The sequence below is a fragment of the Tamandua tetradactyla genome, chromosome 18 (genome assembly GCF_023851605.1).
Source record: "Tamandua tetradactyla isolate mTamTet1 chromosome 18, mTamTet1.pri, whole genome shotgun sequence".
NCBI classification, from domain to species: Eukaryota; Metazoa; Chordata; class Mammalia; order Pilosa; family Myrmecophagidae; genus Tamandua; species Tamandua tetradactyla.
The window spans coordinates 38,291,386-38,308,038 of record NC_135344.1 but is presented as its reverse complement, the minus strand read 5'-3'; the positions used below and the strand labels follow the sequence as shown (position 1 = coordinate 38,308,038).

At 40.3% G+C, this 16,653-nt stretch overlaps 1 protein-coding gene across 3 annotated transcripts in view; it reads left to right on the top strand.

Annotated features, from left to right (window-relative positions):
• The window catches only part of SETBP1 (SET binding protein 1), a 365,292-nt gene extending 349,099 nt beyond the window's left edge, over positions 1-16,193 (top strand). For all 3 annotated transcript variants that reach the window (XM_077135579.1, XM_077135580.1, XM_077135581.1), the window contains exon 6: positions 10,874-16,193. In XM_077135579.1, coding sequence (XP_076991694.1) covers positions 10,874-11,493 — 620 coding nt within the window. In that variant the 3' untranslated portion in view covers positions 11,494-16,193. The remainder of the gene's footprint in view (positions 1-10,873) is intronic.
• The last annotated feature ends 460 nt before the right edge of the window (positions 16,194-16,653 follow it).

Sequence of the window (16,653 nt, the reverse complement as noted above, 5' to 3'; positions counted from 1 at the left end):
CAACTCTAATGCTAATAAGAACCCCAACCAACCCCAAAAACTCTCGAATTTAAAGACTCATCTGTCACTGGGTCCTGGACAACCCCTCCTAATGAATGTGTACACTGTACCTTAACAGATTGCCATAATCACCTCTGTGGCTAGCTCTCTGAGCTCTCTCCTGCTCCCCCCCACCCCCATCCCCACCCCACCCCTGTCTCTAACAGCTTACAATCTTGAACCAATCCAGCAGGAAATATTCTCCAACCACATTCTTTCTGTCTTCAAGGAGTTTTAATCCTTCTTATGCCATGGTCTCATGGAAAGTTTCAAAATCTTCTGGGATTAAATGCTACATGAGTGAAGAAGCTCTTTAGGAGTTTAGAAAAAGCAAGAAAATCTTAAAGCAGTAGTCTCCAATTTTTTAATCATGCATTGATATCAGTAGAATAATTTTGAGCAGTTACCCCATGTAAATGCCTATTTAATAATACATGCCCTCATTTTTAATTATAAACTGTAAAATAAGGATGAAATAAACCTGAAGTAAATAATATTTTAAGAATTTTAATTTCATTTATTTGTTATCATTAATGAAATAGAAATATTTCTGCTGTCATTCTAATTTGTGTATGTGTATGTGTGTCATTCTAATTTTGCACTAATTTTAATTTTTTAATAATGTTTTAAGGAAGAACAGCTGAGTTTGCATAATTATTTTTTAAAATCTTAGTTTTTTAACACTTGTAATGAGACGATTTTAGGGTCTGATTCTGAATTCAGTTCATTACTTGTTACTAGCAGGTATTGTAGATAAAAAGGATATTTTACACAGATACATACATACATCCAAAAGGAGAAAGTACATTACTGATTGTGCTTAAATCATAATACTAGTTATTTACAATCCCATCAATCAATTTAGCAAGGTTTTTGTTGAAACCTGGCTAATGTCTTCCTTATTTGCGATCAGATGGTCTTGTGAAAATAAGGGCATTGTGTTTTTTAAATAGTCCAAATCCCTGAAACTCTTCATTTGGAAGTAAGCTTTGTTTTCAACATTTTAAATTTTCAGATTTAGAGGGTTTGATAGGTTATAATATATCAATTCAACAAAAAAAAATTGCCAGAAATGAAAACATGCCCATCAGTTTCCCAAAACACTTCCAGTGGGTGCAAGGGTAGTTCAGCAGTAGAAGTCTCCCCTACCATGCTGGTGGACCCGGGTTCAATTCCGGGTCCATGCACTTCTCGAAAAAAAAAAAACAGACAAGTAGAACAAAACTCTCCTTCATAGCATGAATCTCATAAAGCAGTTACTTTCTTGCCCACTTTACCAAAAAAGGACATTAAACGTGGTTTGTCTTTTTAACATTTTCTAGTTAACATTACTGACAGCCCGTTGTCAGCACAGAAAAAGGTGAGAAAATGTAGAACTCTTTTCTTTTGTAAGAGAAAATTGCCAAATTTATCTTTGAAAATGGTAACTCATACACTTTGCTGCAAGGTAACCAACAAAACCGTGTGGCCTATAAAGTATTTCATAATCATTCCCCCTCTCATTACAAAGTATCATAATTAGTTTTTTTTTTCTGTTTAAGGTTCATTTTTCTAAAATTAACCACATGGCACTGACCTGCTGTAGCATTTGGAGTCTAGACCTGTCCTGTTGCCGCCCTGAATGCCCTGTAGCTTCTCCCTCTCCTACAGGTAGCTCTGGCCTGCTGTGACCATCTGATGTCCAACTAGGGACATCACTCCTACTCTATGTATTAAATATTGGAGTTCTTAGTTTTTAGATATAAGATCAATGTTATAAATTTAAGATATTTATATTTTTGTCCCGCAGCCCAGTAGATAGCCTCCCTTCCTCCTTGGGGATATATATACCCCACTGGGAGGCTGCAAATTTAAAACTGGATCAGGTGGTGAGGCTGAGAGGAGGTGACCCATGTGGACAAGCTTGCAAAGGCAGGAGAGAGCTGGGCAAGTTCCCAAATCCCTAACAGAGAAAAGCCAGGGAGATGCCCTGGGGCACTTAGCATTTGGTGGCCTGTCCCAATTCAGAGCTCACACACACAGGAATGTGCAAACCTCCCGCAGCCCTCCCCCGTGGCTTCACCACTCCATCAGCCAAACTGCCCGCTTCACCTGTGCCAGGGAAAAATGAATGCGGAGCAAAGTCGGGGCCCTCAAACCCTTGCAGCTGACAGAGGATGCTCTTTCACAATAAAGCCCCTGAGAGGAAGCTGTTGTTTGAATAGTCAAAGCAGTTACTGTGCTGCAAACAATGCACTGCATTAAGATGATTTTAAGAGCAGAATGGAGGCACCTTTATGTCATGTCAGAGCCCCCACATCTGCAAACCCTTAATTCTGAATTACTGCTTTAGAACTGGAGAGCAGTACTCTCACACCAGCCCCGGTGGCCAGCAGCAACTAGCATGGAGAAGTGCCAGAGCTTGCAGAGGCTTCACCAGCAGAAGCAACTTGCCATCTTTTTCAAAAGAGCCATTACATCCAGGGTTGTAAATGGTTAATTTATATTTCAAGGGTAGAGGAAGAAAGTGCACACCAAGGCAGGTTGCTTCACATTTCTCATTAAAAAATAAAAAACAGCATTAGGAAAATAAAAGGCCATTACTGAGTCAGTTATACTCGAGTACAAATAAATGCACACACACACACACAAATTTTACATTGGAGAACATGAAACGATTGAATTCCCTTGAGTTTGTATTGGCTGACCATGTATGGCGTCCCAGGTCATGTGCTGCTGTGCCAGAAACTCAGTGAGTACAGAGAGAAGACGTGGCCTTTGCCTTCCAAGAATCTGACTTCTGCCAGCACACAAAGCAACTTGTGCTGCAGCTCTTGGTCTTGACTGGGGCAGATGGTGTTCCAGCCCTGTCTCACCAGGAGGGCAACTCAACTCCTGATAGCATTCCCCAGCACTCCCCTAACTCCCCTTAGGGACATTCAAACAGCAATGAGACTCTAAGGAGTCTAGAGATAATTCCATGCTGCTTCAAAGATTTCTTGTAAAACCAGGATTTGTCCTGCACACACAAAGTAGTCTCCAAACCATTGGCACTTCTTTCTTGGGAACTTTATATAATAAACTAAGCATTGTTAGCCCTTGTCTCGCCTCTTGGTGCTTGCACTACATCTATAAAGTCTGTATACTGAAAGCACTGCTAAGCCATCTTAAATTACCATAAAAGACTTGACAAAATCAGCAGAATGCTGACGAGCCAATCCCCTGATGTCGGGAGTGAAAAGATAGAAAATTTAGATCTGGACCAAAACCAGCTCAACCATTTGCATGACAATTTTAAAACAGACAGGGTCTAGAAGATGATTTGCATTGCAAGGTTGTGAAGAAATGAGTGTGCATTTTGCCTCGGCCACTCATAATTATTCTTCCAAACTAACAAAGAACAGGCAAGATATAGAACAATTATTGGAAGGAGAGCAAATATGGAATCAATCTTCCAATAAGAGCCCAGAAATTACTGTCCAATAATGAAACAATTTGAAGAAAGAAAAATCTGTAAACATTTAGAGGGACAGTGAAATCATAAGCAATAAGGAGAATGATTTGTGAATATCAAACCCTGCCAAGTCTAAAGCTTCCCCCCCACACTAGGATTTCATAATTATTAGATTAAATCAGTGTTTTAGAATTCCACTCCATGTTTTGTGGAGGCAATTGAAGAGACTATTAAGATGATAGTGAGTATAAGAAAGAATCATAGCAAACTTTCAATGTGGAGCAGAACTTTGAGAGTCTAACCACCCAATGACAACAGATGAAGAGAGAGTCAGCAGGGCTAAGAGGTTCTTCCTAATTCACCTTGGCCATTTCTCCTACCCTGCACTCTGCTATTGAGCAAAAAGAGGATGACAAATCTGCACTAAAACTTGGGATACTCAACATAATGACAAAATAAAAGTCAGATGTTTAGTAGCTGTGAAACCCCAAAAGTTTGATCCTTGATAAAAGAGGAGTACTTGTTACGGTTCGAATTGTGTCCCCCAAAAGGTATACTGAATCCCTAACTCCCCCCACCCAGTAGCTCAGATGTATCCTTATTTTAAAATAGGGTTTTGTCTAAGTAGGCAGAATAGCACAAGAGGCTTTGTGTGCCCAACACCCAGTTTCAGCATATCAGCTCACCACCGAATCTTCTTTCATCAGCTTCTCCAGCTACCTCCTCCATTCCTTATTATTTTGATACAAACCCAAGATATATGATTACATTTATAAATATTTTGTTATATATTTCTAAAAAATAGATACTTTAAAAAAATAACCATAATGCAATTATAATGCCTAAGAAAATTAACAATAATTACGTAATTGCAAGAAATGCCCAGAGTACAAAGTCCCATTTATTTCATTTTTTTTTAACAGTTTGTTTAAATTGACATCCAAATATGGTCCATGTGTTGTGATTGATTGGTTTTTAGTGCCTCGTAATTTACATTCCCTCCCTCCTTCTCGCCCTCTCTCTCTTCTCTCTCTGTCCCCGACTCCCTCTCCTTGCAGTTTGTTTGTAGATACCAAGTTGTTTCTTTGGTGTTTCCCACAGTCTGTATTTGCTGAATGAACCCCTGTGTGTCCTCTGTCCTCTCTCTTTCCTCATGTTAGATTTAGAGCTCTGCTGCCCAATATGGTGGCCACTGGTCACATGTAGATATTTAAATGTAAATTAAATAAAATTAAAATTTCAGTTTCTCAGTTGCACTAGCCATATGCAACTGTGCTCAATAGCCATATGTGATTAGTGGCTCCCTTAAGGGACAGCACAGATATAGAACTTCTCCATCAAAACTTGCAGAAAAGTTTTATTGGACATTACTACCTTAGAAGTTTAATAAAGTGCTATGAAGTAGTCTGAAGGAAGGAAAGGTTGAAATCTCACCCCATCTTTGGCTCATGTTGAGCTCTCAAACTGTGGTCAATTTACACCTCTACAACTAGACATTAAATATGAAATGAAAATTCAAGGGATCTGTGTATTTTTTAATTTACATGAATGGTATACTAACAAATACTTTTACAATTTGCTTATTTTTATTGAACTTTTTTTTAGATTTGACTATGTCAATATATTTACATGAAGTTTATTCATTTTAACACATCTACAAACCAAACTTTTGGAGATACAAACCAAAAATACAACAGTACTGGCATTTATATTTACCCATGTCATTATCTTTCCCAGAGATCTTTATTTTTTTTGGTTATCTGGGAATGTCTTAATATTCCACTGTTTTAACATATCACAGTTTATTCATTACCTTTTGATCAGCATTGAGATTGTTTCCAGTTTTTCCAACATATACTGAGCTGCCAAAAACATCCTTGTGTATCTTTTGTCTCCTCTTACAAATGAGTGAAAGAGGCAACCTCAAGGTAGAATTGCTGGAGCATTGAGCTTGCCTGTTTTTACCTCCAATGGCTATTGACAAATCATTCACTAAAGTGATTATACCAATTTACCCTCCTGGCCAGACAATGCAAGAATTCCCTGTTCAAGTTCCTCACGTCATTACCAACATTAGGGAATTTCAGATTTTTTAATATTTACCAATAAATGTTCATTTATATGCTATAAAAGTATAAATGCAGCAAACATGGGAAGGAACAAAGTAGATGGCAATGACTTAGCTCTATTTTTTTAATATGGCAAAAATGAATACTCGTTAAATATGAATGGTGGGGGTAGATGGGATTCAGTTTGTGTTTTGCTTTTCTGTAGGATTACACTACTTAGAATGAATTTTGATTTCATCATCTTTTTCCTATTTATTTTACAATACTGTAAAACTTTATAGGAAAGTTATAAAAATGCAAACTTCATACAGACAGCTCTAAGATATCCCTACCCCCCCCAAGATGCCCATATCTACCAATTTTAAGTTTGCCATATTTACCCTACCATCTATCTATACCTCTCTCTGTCTATATACTTACTTATCAATCCATTTTCTGAATGCTCAAGTGTAGGTTGTATACATCATGCTGCATGGGCACTTAATACTGCCTTGTATGTGTCCTAACGACAAGGATATTCACTTGTATATCCACTTGAAGGGCAGTTATTGAGGTCAAGAAATTTAACATTGATATAAAGTTTACAGTCTATATTCCAATTTTTTTGTATGTGCCAGTAGTTTTCTTTTGAGCCTTTTCTCCTACCTTGTTAGATCCCATCAACAACCATGTATTGCATTTAATTGTCACTGTCTCGTTAGTTGCGTATTCTTTTATTTTTAATTATGGGGACATCTTGTAAAAAAAATATGTATATACAACAATAAACCTTCACACTATACAGTGGGTTTAATCCCATTCACAAAAGTGGCAGTACTCTTAACATCTTCCACTACTAAAACTTTCCCATCTTCTCAAACAAAAAAACCTACATTATGCATTAACTCCCCGTTCCTCACTGCCCCCTACCCTGGCAAACTGTGCTCTAATTTCTGCTATGTCTGAGCTTGCATATTCTCCAGTATTTTCTTTGTAGTTACCGTGAGGCTTATATTTAACATCCGGAATCTCTAACAGTCTCGTGTGCTTTGATACCAATTTAACTTCAATAGTGTACATAAACTTTGTCTCTGTACTCCTCTGTCCTTCCACCTTTATATAGTTCTTGTCAAAAATTACATATTTATACCTTATAAGTTTAAAAGCATTGGTTTATCATTACATTTTATGCATTTGTCTTTTAGATCCCGTAGCAAGTGAAAAGTGGAGATACAAACCAAAAATACAACAGTACTGGCATTTATATTTACCCATGTCATTATCCTTCCCAGAAATCTTTATTTCTTTATGCAACTTTGATCTATTGCCTATTTTCTTTTCCTTTCAACCTGCAGAGCTCTCTTGTTGGACCAGTATAGCAGTGACAAACTCACTGAGCTTTTGTTTATCTGGGAACATCTTAATCTCTCACACATTTTTGAAAGACAGTTTTGCCAGATATAGAATTCTTTTTTTTTTTCTTTTTTGCATTTTTTTTTGCATGGGCAAGCACCGGAAATCAAACCCAGGTCTCCAGCAAGGCAGGCGAGAACTCTGCCACTGAGCCACTGTTGCCCATCCCAGATATAGAATTCTTAATTGTCTTCCCACCGCCTCCTTACCTCTGTGGTTTCTGATGAGAAATTGGGACTTAATCTTTGCGGACCCCTTGCATGTGAGACTTCTGCATATATTTGATACGCTTGATGGTATCCCACAGGTTCCTCAGGTTCTATTCACTTTCCTTCTTACTTTACTTCTTTCTCTTCCATTGCCTTTCTTCAAATACAAGGTTCACTGATTCTTTTTACTGCCAGCTCCTATCTGCTATTGACCCACTCTGGGGAATTTTCAGTTTTTTACTGTGGTCTTCAGCTCTGTTTGGTTCCTTTTCATAATTTCCACCTCTCTATTGATATTCTCTTTGTGTCCATCTTTCATTTTCCTGATTTTCTTCAATTTTTTGTCAATGTTTTCCTTTAGCTCTAAGGAGCCTATTTAGGACCCTTTTTAAAAATCTCCTCTGGTAGATCCCAGATCTGGTCTTCCTCACTGATGGTTTCTAATACTTTAATTTTCTCCTCTACCTAGCTATCACTTCCTGTTTCTTTGTATGTTTTGTAATTTTTTTTTGAAACCTAGGCATTATGATATCTTAATGTATGTTTGCTATAATATAAACTCTGAAGTGTCTGTTCCTTAAGCTTATATCCAGCTAGTGTTAAGACAGTTTTCCTTGAGTGTCAGCAACTAAAAAAGAAAAGGAGAAAGAGACAACCTGTTACCTAATCTTTGCAATTTGACCAAAGTGCTCTCCTTCAGAGCTTATCCGTACAATGAGTTTAGAGCACAGGTCCAGGCCAAAGTGAAAGGGCCTCCCCCGATGCTCTCTGTGCATGGGTCTTTTTTTAGGCATGTACATGAGGCCTGAGGAAGCTCAGAATCCCCCTATTAACACATATATAAATATCCCCTCTTCCTGTGAAACATTCTCTCCTGGTAGTGGCATCGCAGTGTTTGTTCTACAGCCACCAACCCCTTGTCCTGGGCAGCCACAACTTGACTATTCTCCCATCATGTTCTGCAGGAGAACTCTGCAGCTGCCTTCTACATTCAGGGCAAGTTTTGGGATGGAGATCTTGCAGCAAATGTTCTGGTTCAGTCTTTCAAGCCACCACCAGAGAGATTCAGCCAGGCATACAGGGTCTCAGTAGATACACAGAGGTTTCTCTGTTCTCTCCAGAACCAGGGCCAAGGACCCACACTGGGAGCCCAGGCCCACTCCAGGCCAAATGGCCAAGCTGGTGAAGGTGTCAGGGAGGGGCCAGCCAGTGCACCGCAAAATCCTACCAATTTTAAGTAACTTTTTTCTTGCTTCAGCACCTGCCCACTTACTGTAATTCTTCAGCTGTTTTCTGAAGCTTTGTGAAAGAGGTTTCTGCCAATTCTTGCTGGCTGTTAAAAATTCCTGTGGAAAAACAGGGTCCTAAACATCTTACTCTTCCATGTTGATCAGGGAGGGGCCCTATAATCATTTTTAATGCAAGAACTTAAATAATAAAAAATTATGCAGCATGTAATATACTATTGAATATGGAATTTCCACTCGGTTCTTTTTCCTTCTTCCTCTTATTTTATTTTTATTTTTTGGCACTTACTCTAAACAGAAAATACTTAGAGGGACAATCTATTGTTTATGTTTGCCCAAAATGATCTCCCACTCATGAAGTGTTTCAATCAAGCTTAATTCAGTCAGACATTGCCAGCTAATTACCCGAAATGATTTACTTTACACCTGCATGCTGCATTATATGTCACAGAGCAATTTCTTCTTCTGTCGATGGTGAAAGCTAAAGAGAAGATAAATTGCAAATGCAACCTGTATTTGAAATAATGCTAAAAATTATTATTTGGACAAGGTAATTTGGACAAGGTAGATTCTGTCTGACATGAAGGCCTCTTAAGTCTTGGTGTCAGTGTATTTGCAATGGTGCTTTAAAAATCCAAACTGGAGCTATTTTAGAGTCTATGACTGTAAGGCAGCAATGATTAGGCTTATTCTTCAGTCAGGAAACACTTTTAACATCCCTTCTGTGTACAGGCGCCATGCTAGGCCCCGTGAAGGATATAAAGACAAGATTTTGTCCTTGCATCTGAGAACTTATCATCAAACAACCTTTTTCTTTTACAGCATTAACTACCAAAATTTTATTTTTACAGTTAGAAGCTCACACTGGCTTTGTTCTGTTTTTTGATATTTATAACTTATTTTGAAGGTTGTTCGGGAGTTGTTCATTGCTCAGTCAGTCTTATAGCAACTCGGGCCTAAAGCAGTGATATGTGACCTGGCCTCTGGAAGGCAGCCCTTCCTACCCTGTGAAGTGAATGGCATAGAGGGTTTCAAATAAAACCCTCCTGGAGAGTCATGCTGGGCACAGCGTGGAGGAGAAAGGGGGCAAAGCAGGGGGAAGAATGGAGTGGGAGTGGCTGAGAATGGTGAAAGTGACAGCCACGTTGTACTGTGGTTTTTCCTTCTCTCCCTTAAGATCTTTATTCTACTGCTCCACTAGTAGATGAGAATATAATGGGATGACACAAAAACCAAGGTGTTAAAATGAAAATATATCCCCCAGGCAGACCATATTTAGGAGTGGTATCCACTATTTGGGCTTCTTTAGCGTTGAACATTTTGATCAATCACAGCCACAAGCACTCAGTGATGATGCCCTTCTTAAATTTATAAATGGCCAGAGGGAGAGGCCATGTGAAGATAGAGCAGTGGGGTATATGTGAGTGTGTACGTGTGCCTGCTCACGAACAACACCAGGAGAATGATCTAAAGGAGGAAAGGTCTGCTACGTCTTGAAGCCATTTACACTTTATGGTGTCTCAACTTGCAAATGAAGCTGTTCTGAAAGCTATTTAGTGGTGGCAGTACTGGACTTCCTGAGAAGAAAAGTTTGGCTTATAAAATAGAGAGACACATCTGGTCACCAGGACATGAAAAGAGTCCTTTGCAAACAAGGGCCCAGTAGTGGGACTGCAAATGATTTAGAAACACCTGGCTGATACAGCCCTTGACGTCTATGGAGGATGAACTGGTTAAGAAAGACTTGGTTATAATGGGACATCAGCAGGCAATTTCACAAGTTCAGAACACTGCCTGCTGGAGGAGTGGGGGGTATATGTAGAGAGACTTGCTATCCCAACCACAGTGCCCCAGGAAATCCCAACTCCCCTCTCAGCTGAGGAAAGTAGGAATAGAATAGGTTCAGTTGCATATTCTACATCAGGTCAAGGTATGTCTGCCAGGTTGCTAATTCATATGAATTATCCAGTTTGAGATGGAGGACTACGTGTCATTTTATTCATTCAACATCTTCTACAAAAAGAGAGAAAATGTATAACCAGACATTAAATTGTACCAGATCAAATGTCAGAAGGCTGAGTAAAAATTAAAAGCTATAACAGGAAGTGTAATGAGAGAATTAATATTGTGAATGTGCTTTAACTATCATGACTCCGGGGCGGGTCACCTAAACAGTGTGAACCTCAGTTTTCACATCTTTAAAATGGGAACAAGTGTTTTTCACGTAATTGTTGTGAGGATTTAAATAATGTAAACTGAAATGCTGTGTATACATAAGAGGTATCTGACCAATGTTTACCTGTATTGTTTTTTATTTTAATAATCAAAGTAAAAGGAAGAATAAATACTGAGTGCTGAATCCCATCTATAGCATAATTCTCCATATTCTTTATGGCCCAATCTAATGTCGGTTATCGCTGCAAAGGCGGGGTTTAAGGCCGCTGGCATCCTGTTTTCAATTTATTCTCTCTCCCCCTCCTGCAGCCAGCTCCTCCCTGAAGAAGCGATTCAAGCGGCGGGAAATCGAAGCCATCCAGTGCGAGGTGCGGAAAATGTGCAACTACACCAAGATTCTGTCCACCAAGAAAAACCTGGACCACGTGAACAAGATCCTGAAGGCCAAGCGGCTGCAGAGACAATCAAAGACAGGCAACAACTTCGTCAAGAAGAGGAGGGGGCGTCCCCGGAAGCAGCCCACCCAGTTCGATGAGGACTCCACCGACCAAATGCCGGTGCTGGAAAAATGCGTCGACCTTCCCAGCAAGAGGGCCCAGAAGCCCAGCCTGAGCCCGCTGGTGCTGGAGCCAGCCGCCAGCCAAGACACCATCATGGCCACCATCGAGGCTGTCATCCACATGGCCCGGGAGGCCCCGCCCCTGCCCCCGCCCCCACCCCCGCCCCTCCCGCCCCCGCCCCCACCGCCCCCGCCCCCACCCCCTCCGCTGCCCAAGACACCCCGAGGCGGAAAGAGGAAACACAAACCTCAGCCTCCTGCTCAGCCCGTGCAGCAGCCGCCCCCGCAGCAGCCCCTTCTCCAAGAAGAAGAGGTGAAGGCCAAAAGGCAGAGGAAATCCCGAGGGAGTGAGAGCGATATCCTTCCCTAGGGTGGGTCTGGGCGTCTGAACCTGGGGCTAGGGGAACTGACACGCTGCAAGTGCAGGAAGCCGGGTGGGGTTGGCGCTCCCCCCGCAGGGACACCGACGCCCTTCTCTCCAGATGCTGGGCAGGCAGAATCGGTCCAGGTGACCGGGTTGACCATCAGTAGCTCTTGGGAAAGCACACAGGGGGACACCTTCAAAAGAAGCTTGTCTGTGCTTTACAGCAGCACCCACCCACGCGACACTTCACTATCGCTAGATCCTTTTGCAGGAGAGAAGACCCATCAAGGAGGAGATAGAAATAGCCGGTGGTAGCCTCCAACGGCCACCGGAGCTACAGCATCCAAGGTGTGCACTGGATGCCGATTTCATTTGCTGGCCAGGAAAATCGAAAGGGAAACACCTTGATTAGGAAACATTCCAAGGGGAGAAAAGCTGCACATTTCTTACCCGGCTATGTTGCAACCCACTTCCATTTCTTTGGTTTTTCGTTCGTTTGGTTTTAAAGTTCTGCCAGGCTTTGGGGTACCGACAGCATCTTCAGGTGACCCGGGTTGACGATACAGTTTGTCAGATGGAATCGTTTAAGCAGAAGGCGGATTTCCTGTGGTAGGCAGCCTTAGACGTGAGATCATGCCTCCTGGGTCACACTAGCGTCTTCTAGTCCCGCTTTCCCTTTGCCCATCGCACTTCTGTGATCCTTCCGTTAACTTACTTGCTGCCTTCTTTTCCTTGATAAACACCTGAATAAGGTAAACACGCCCTTCCTTACCCGTGTTATAGAATTCAACCTGGCTTTGAATCCCAGTCACTTTGACGCAGATACTCAGTATTAACAGAGCCCTTTTTTTAAATAAGTGATTCAGAGCAGCCAAGGATATGTGGACCCAGGCGTTAACCAGTTCATTTTTATACTTAAAACATATCAGCAGCAATAGGCAGAATCAAAGGGGTTTTACTATCCCACAGCAAATGGAATAACTGAAATATCACCAAATTCCAAAACCCCAGACGCACCAGGAAGAGTCTAACAATGCCTTGGTATGTGATTTTTTTTCATATGAGTACCAGTCATAGATCGTTGAAAAAAGGAAACATAAAAGACAATAGAAATTCATTATTTCTTGATAATTATTTCTTAAAAGCAAATAGGAGTAAGTGTTCTTATCTATATAAAAAAAATAAGAAAATGCTCAAAGGGTATCACCACTCCAGTTGTATCACGCCACCTTGGACAAAGTATCCAAACTGTGGTTGCCTTAATAAACTAAAACGTTTTTGTACATAATGTAATTATAAATCTATCAGTCTGCATGGATGCAAACTGTGTGTGACAAATCGTCTTTTAAATGGTCAATTTCAACTGTACATTTCTCATCCAAGTTGTACTCTAGCCATTGGTTTAGTGTGGACAGATATTCCATCTCTATTATCCATTTCCACAGCCCGAGTAAAAATGATAAGAAGACTCAGAATGAGTATGAAGTTATTCCATCGCCATAGATGTTTTCTAAAAGTCAGAAGTGGAAATTTCAAACATGTATTTTCAATTTCCTCCCTCACGCCTTCCCTTACCTCCCTCAAGACATCAAACACCTGGCATGGTAGATTACAGAAAGAGAGACACTGAGAGAGAGAGAGAGAGAATTAAATTTTCTAATGGGAATTAGAATATCTGGTTTATCTCCAAATTACGTTTCTATACAGGAAGTTGGGACTGGCTGGAAATTGTATTATCACTATATTATTTCCTTAGCCGGAGCTGGATTTCTGTTTGGAAACATACGAGGGTAAGGGATGGGTATCTATGGGACTACATTTTAAAATTCCAAGCTAATATGCTTGCTAACATCACTGCTCTGTAACTGCCTCAGTAGTTGGTTCAAATTACTCATAGGACCATCCTATTCTGCACTGTCACCACAGACTTCACATGATTTGCTGACCTCTAGGTCAGCCATGTTTAATCCTAGCAATATGTAAATTTGAAAGACTACATTCTCCTGTAGTTTACAGTTTATATCCTAGATGCTGAGTTTCTGACCTAGGTTGACCTTTGGCATTTCACACAAGTTGAACAGCAAAATCAAGCCAGCCACTTTCAATTTGTCATTCCCAAGCCTTGACTGAATGCCTCCAAAATCTCCCGAGAGGAAGGTTCACATTAGCCCCACTCACCCCACCATTGCTATGAGAGAGCAACCATTCTCATTCCAATTAAGCTATAAAGCAGTTTTTCTTCCTGTTGGACTTTGAAAATCATTTCCTTCATTCTATGTTTTGCCATTTTTCTTCCCACCTTGTACTGTCATCCCAACCAAGTTTGTGAGCAGACTAAATCTTCTTGTACAAGAGAATGAACTGGCACTCCCTAAGGTCCTTAAAGGAAGACCCAAAGCTTAATTGGCATAAACCTCTAGTAAGTGAGAAAGTCCAGTAACCTTGGAATGCATGACAAATTCCAAGCCTATGAAAGATATCCTAGGAGAAATATAACAGAGATGCAACTTACATATAAATTCAGGTTTACAGTTGTCATGTGAGTGAATTGCAAATCCTCTGCATTTATGACCCTAAGAGTAGAATGGAAAACTCAGAAGACTGAAGCTGAGATATATGCTAAACAACTTCTTGGAGGTAGAAGCAAGTCCAATTACTTGCACAGCTTCCTCTCTCCACCACCCACCTCCTCCCTATCAATTAATGTTTTTCTTTTGCTTTCCTTTAACCCAATTCATCTCATTGGTACTTCTCCAGCTATTCCTTGCCATTAGCCCCTCCTCTCCGGCTCATGCTCAAGGTTGGGCTAATCTAGCTTCACATCTAATTTGGTTGCAGAATGAGAACTAGCTCCGCTGACCCAGGCTGTGGAAGTCTTTAGCCACACAGCACTGCCTTCTGTGTCTGCATTTTTATTTTGAAAGGAAGTCGTTTGGGATGCACAAGACTCCATATACAGTTCCACATAATATTTCTTAACAAATGAAACCCCTTGGGTTTTTTTGTCTGTTTGCTTTTCTGGAATACTTGCCTTCAGCAAGCAGGCATGAATCCAATTATAATATAAGGAGTCTGAGCAGAATTGAGAAAAGATGAAATCTAGATAGAAAGGCTTCCCCGAAGGTGGTGGGCTTCTGACCTCCCTTACTAAGTGGCTGTGAGGCCACTTGCTTTTCAACCCCTGAACTCAAAAGAGATGACACAAGCTTGACTTGCTTTAATATCCTAGCTCTGGCTACAACCCAAGGAAGAAAGACCAAAGGAAAGGAGAGAATATCTGGGGCTGATTTGTGACTGGGACTCAGCAGTCACTGACAGCCCAAAGAAGGTGACTAAGGGCTGACAAAGGATTAGCATGTTACATTGGCTGCTGTCCGGAGTGGGAAGCTATGTCAAATTTGTGTTTTGCACATTGCTGGGTCTATAAACATGATCAGCAAGTGGTGACAGAAGAATAGTATAAGGTGATGTACTACATGCAGATAAAGGATTTGTATTTAGGACTTAAGTAGAAAATCCTACCCCCACAGCTTATTGCCCAACAGTACTCAGATAATGAGCTTTTGGGAGAGTATTTTTCCCCCTACTATTAGGAAGATTTACCTGGGAACCGTCTCAAGTCTCGACTTTTATTTCCAAAGCCTTTAAATGCCAACTGTAGCATGGAGAAAGAGGGGATAGCAGAAGTCGAAATGCCTCAAAAGCCATTTAAGTGTTATGTGGCAGGATTTTTAGTCCTTCTCATTATGTAAAAGTAGGTAAATATAGACATTATTCTCAGCACTACCCTGTAGTATCGCAATCATCCAAATGCCAGAGCTTACAGATAATGTCATCACAGTGCCTACAGACTTGTAATATATCGTAGCATTTTCTTGGTGTTTCTAAAAGTTCCTTTCCATAAGTCAAGGCTCCCCCTGCCTCTGGTTTCTTGGAGAGTTTGTCCCACTGATGAGTCTTCCTTCCCTGTTGGGCTCAGTCATTTGGGGAACAGTCTTAGAAGCACATATCAACCAAGGAAGAAACTTCCTGGATATCTATTGCCCACTTGCCCAGGTATAATAAACACTAAAGGGGAGAAAATTCAAAAGAGCTGCCAGTTGGTCAACATGGAAGGGCAGTTCCACCCTAGGTTGGTGTCTTTCTTTTTCTTCCTTTTTTAAAAATCTATTTCTTAAATAATAATAAATGCACATGATCTGTTAAATATGTATATATATTTCAAAAGAAAAAAATGGGGCACAAGATTGTCTTACAAGTCGTGCTGGCTAATTTTTAGTTTGTATTCATAAGTGGTTTTTAAAAGCCTTTTTTAAAGTGTAATTTGCATGTTCTACTTTGATTGTATGTAAACATATTTTAGAACAAAAAATGTATTTGTATTTTATTGAATATAGAGGCAAGAAAAATTGTACATTGTTTGAAATGTTCTTTTTGTAACAGTTTTTATTCATAAAGCATTTTTGTACATTTAAAATGAACATGGACTTGCTGTTATTTGAGGCGTAGATACATCTGGCATGCTTTACTGTCATGCTCCTCCATGGTCTTAGATGTTGGGTTTTAAACATTTTTTTCTAAAAGAAATCTCAGTCTTTTTCGCTACCAGATCAGGTTAGCACAGTATAGAGCACTTAACTATTAAAAGAAAAGTTAATCCTATTCATATGTTATTCATTGTGTGAAATTAAAGACATTCAATTCAGTCTAACATGAGTTGTGAATTCTTTTGTTTTATTTTCCATCTGGTTCACATCACTAAGGAGTTTAATAGCATTTGGGGGTCTTTGCTCACACCAACTGGGTACAGAATCATTGAGAAAATTCTAACCAAACTTCTGTCCTTTTGTCTGCCTCTGGGAAGTACATCGTGGACAAGATTTGAGTCTATGGTTTACTGCTAAGAGGTTATTATACTACCTGACATGAAGACAGGACTGAAACATAGAACTGGTCAGAGCTCTGCTGAAAGGAATCAAAGGGTATTGTAGAATGTTGGACACCTAACTTGTCCTAAATTTTCAGGAGAATCTTACGGATGGAGCTTAAGCTTTCTTACTGAGCACGCTTGATGCAGACAGATGAAGGATCTGGCCAGACTTAAAGTTTTACTGGACTGATTAAAAGGGTTGCTTAATTAACCACAGCCAGTTACTGCAAGACCCC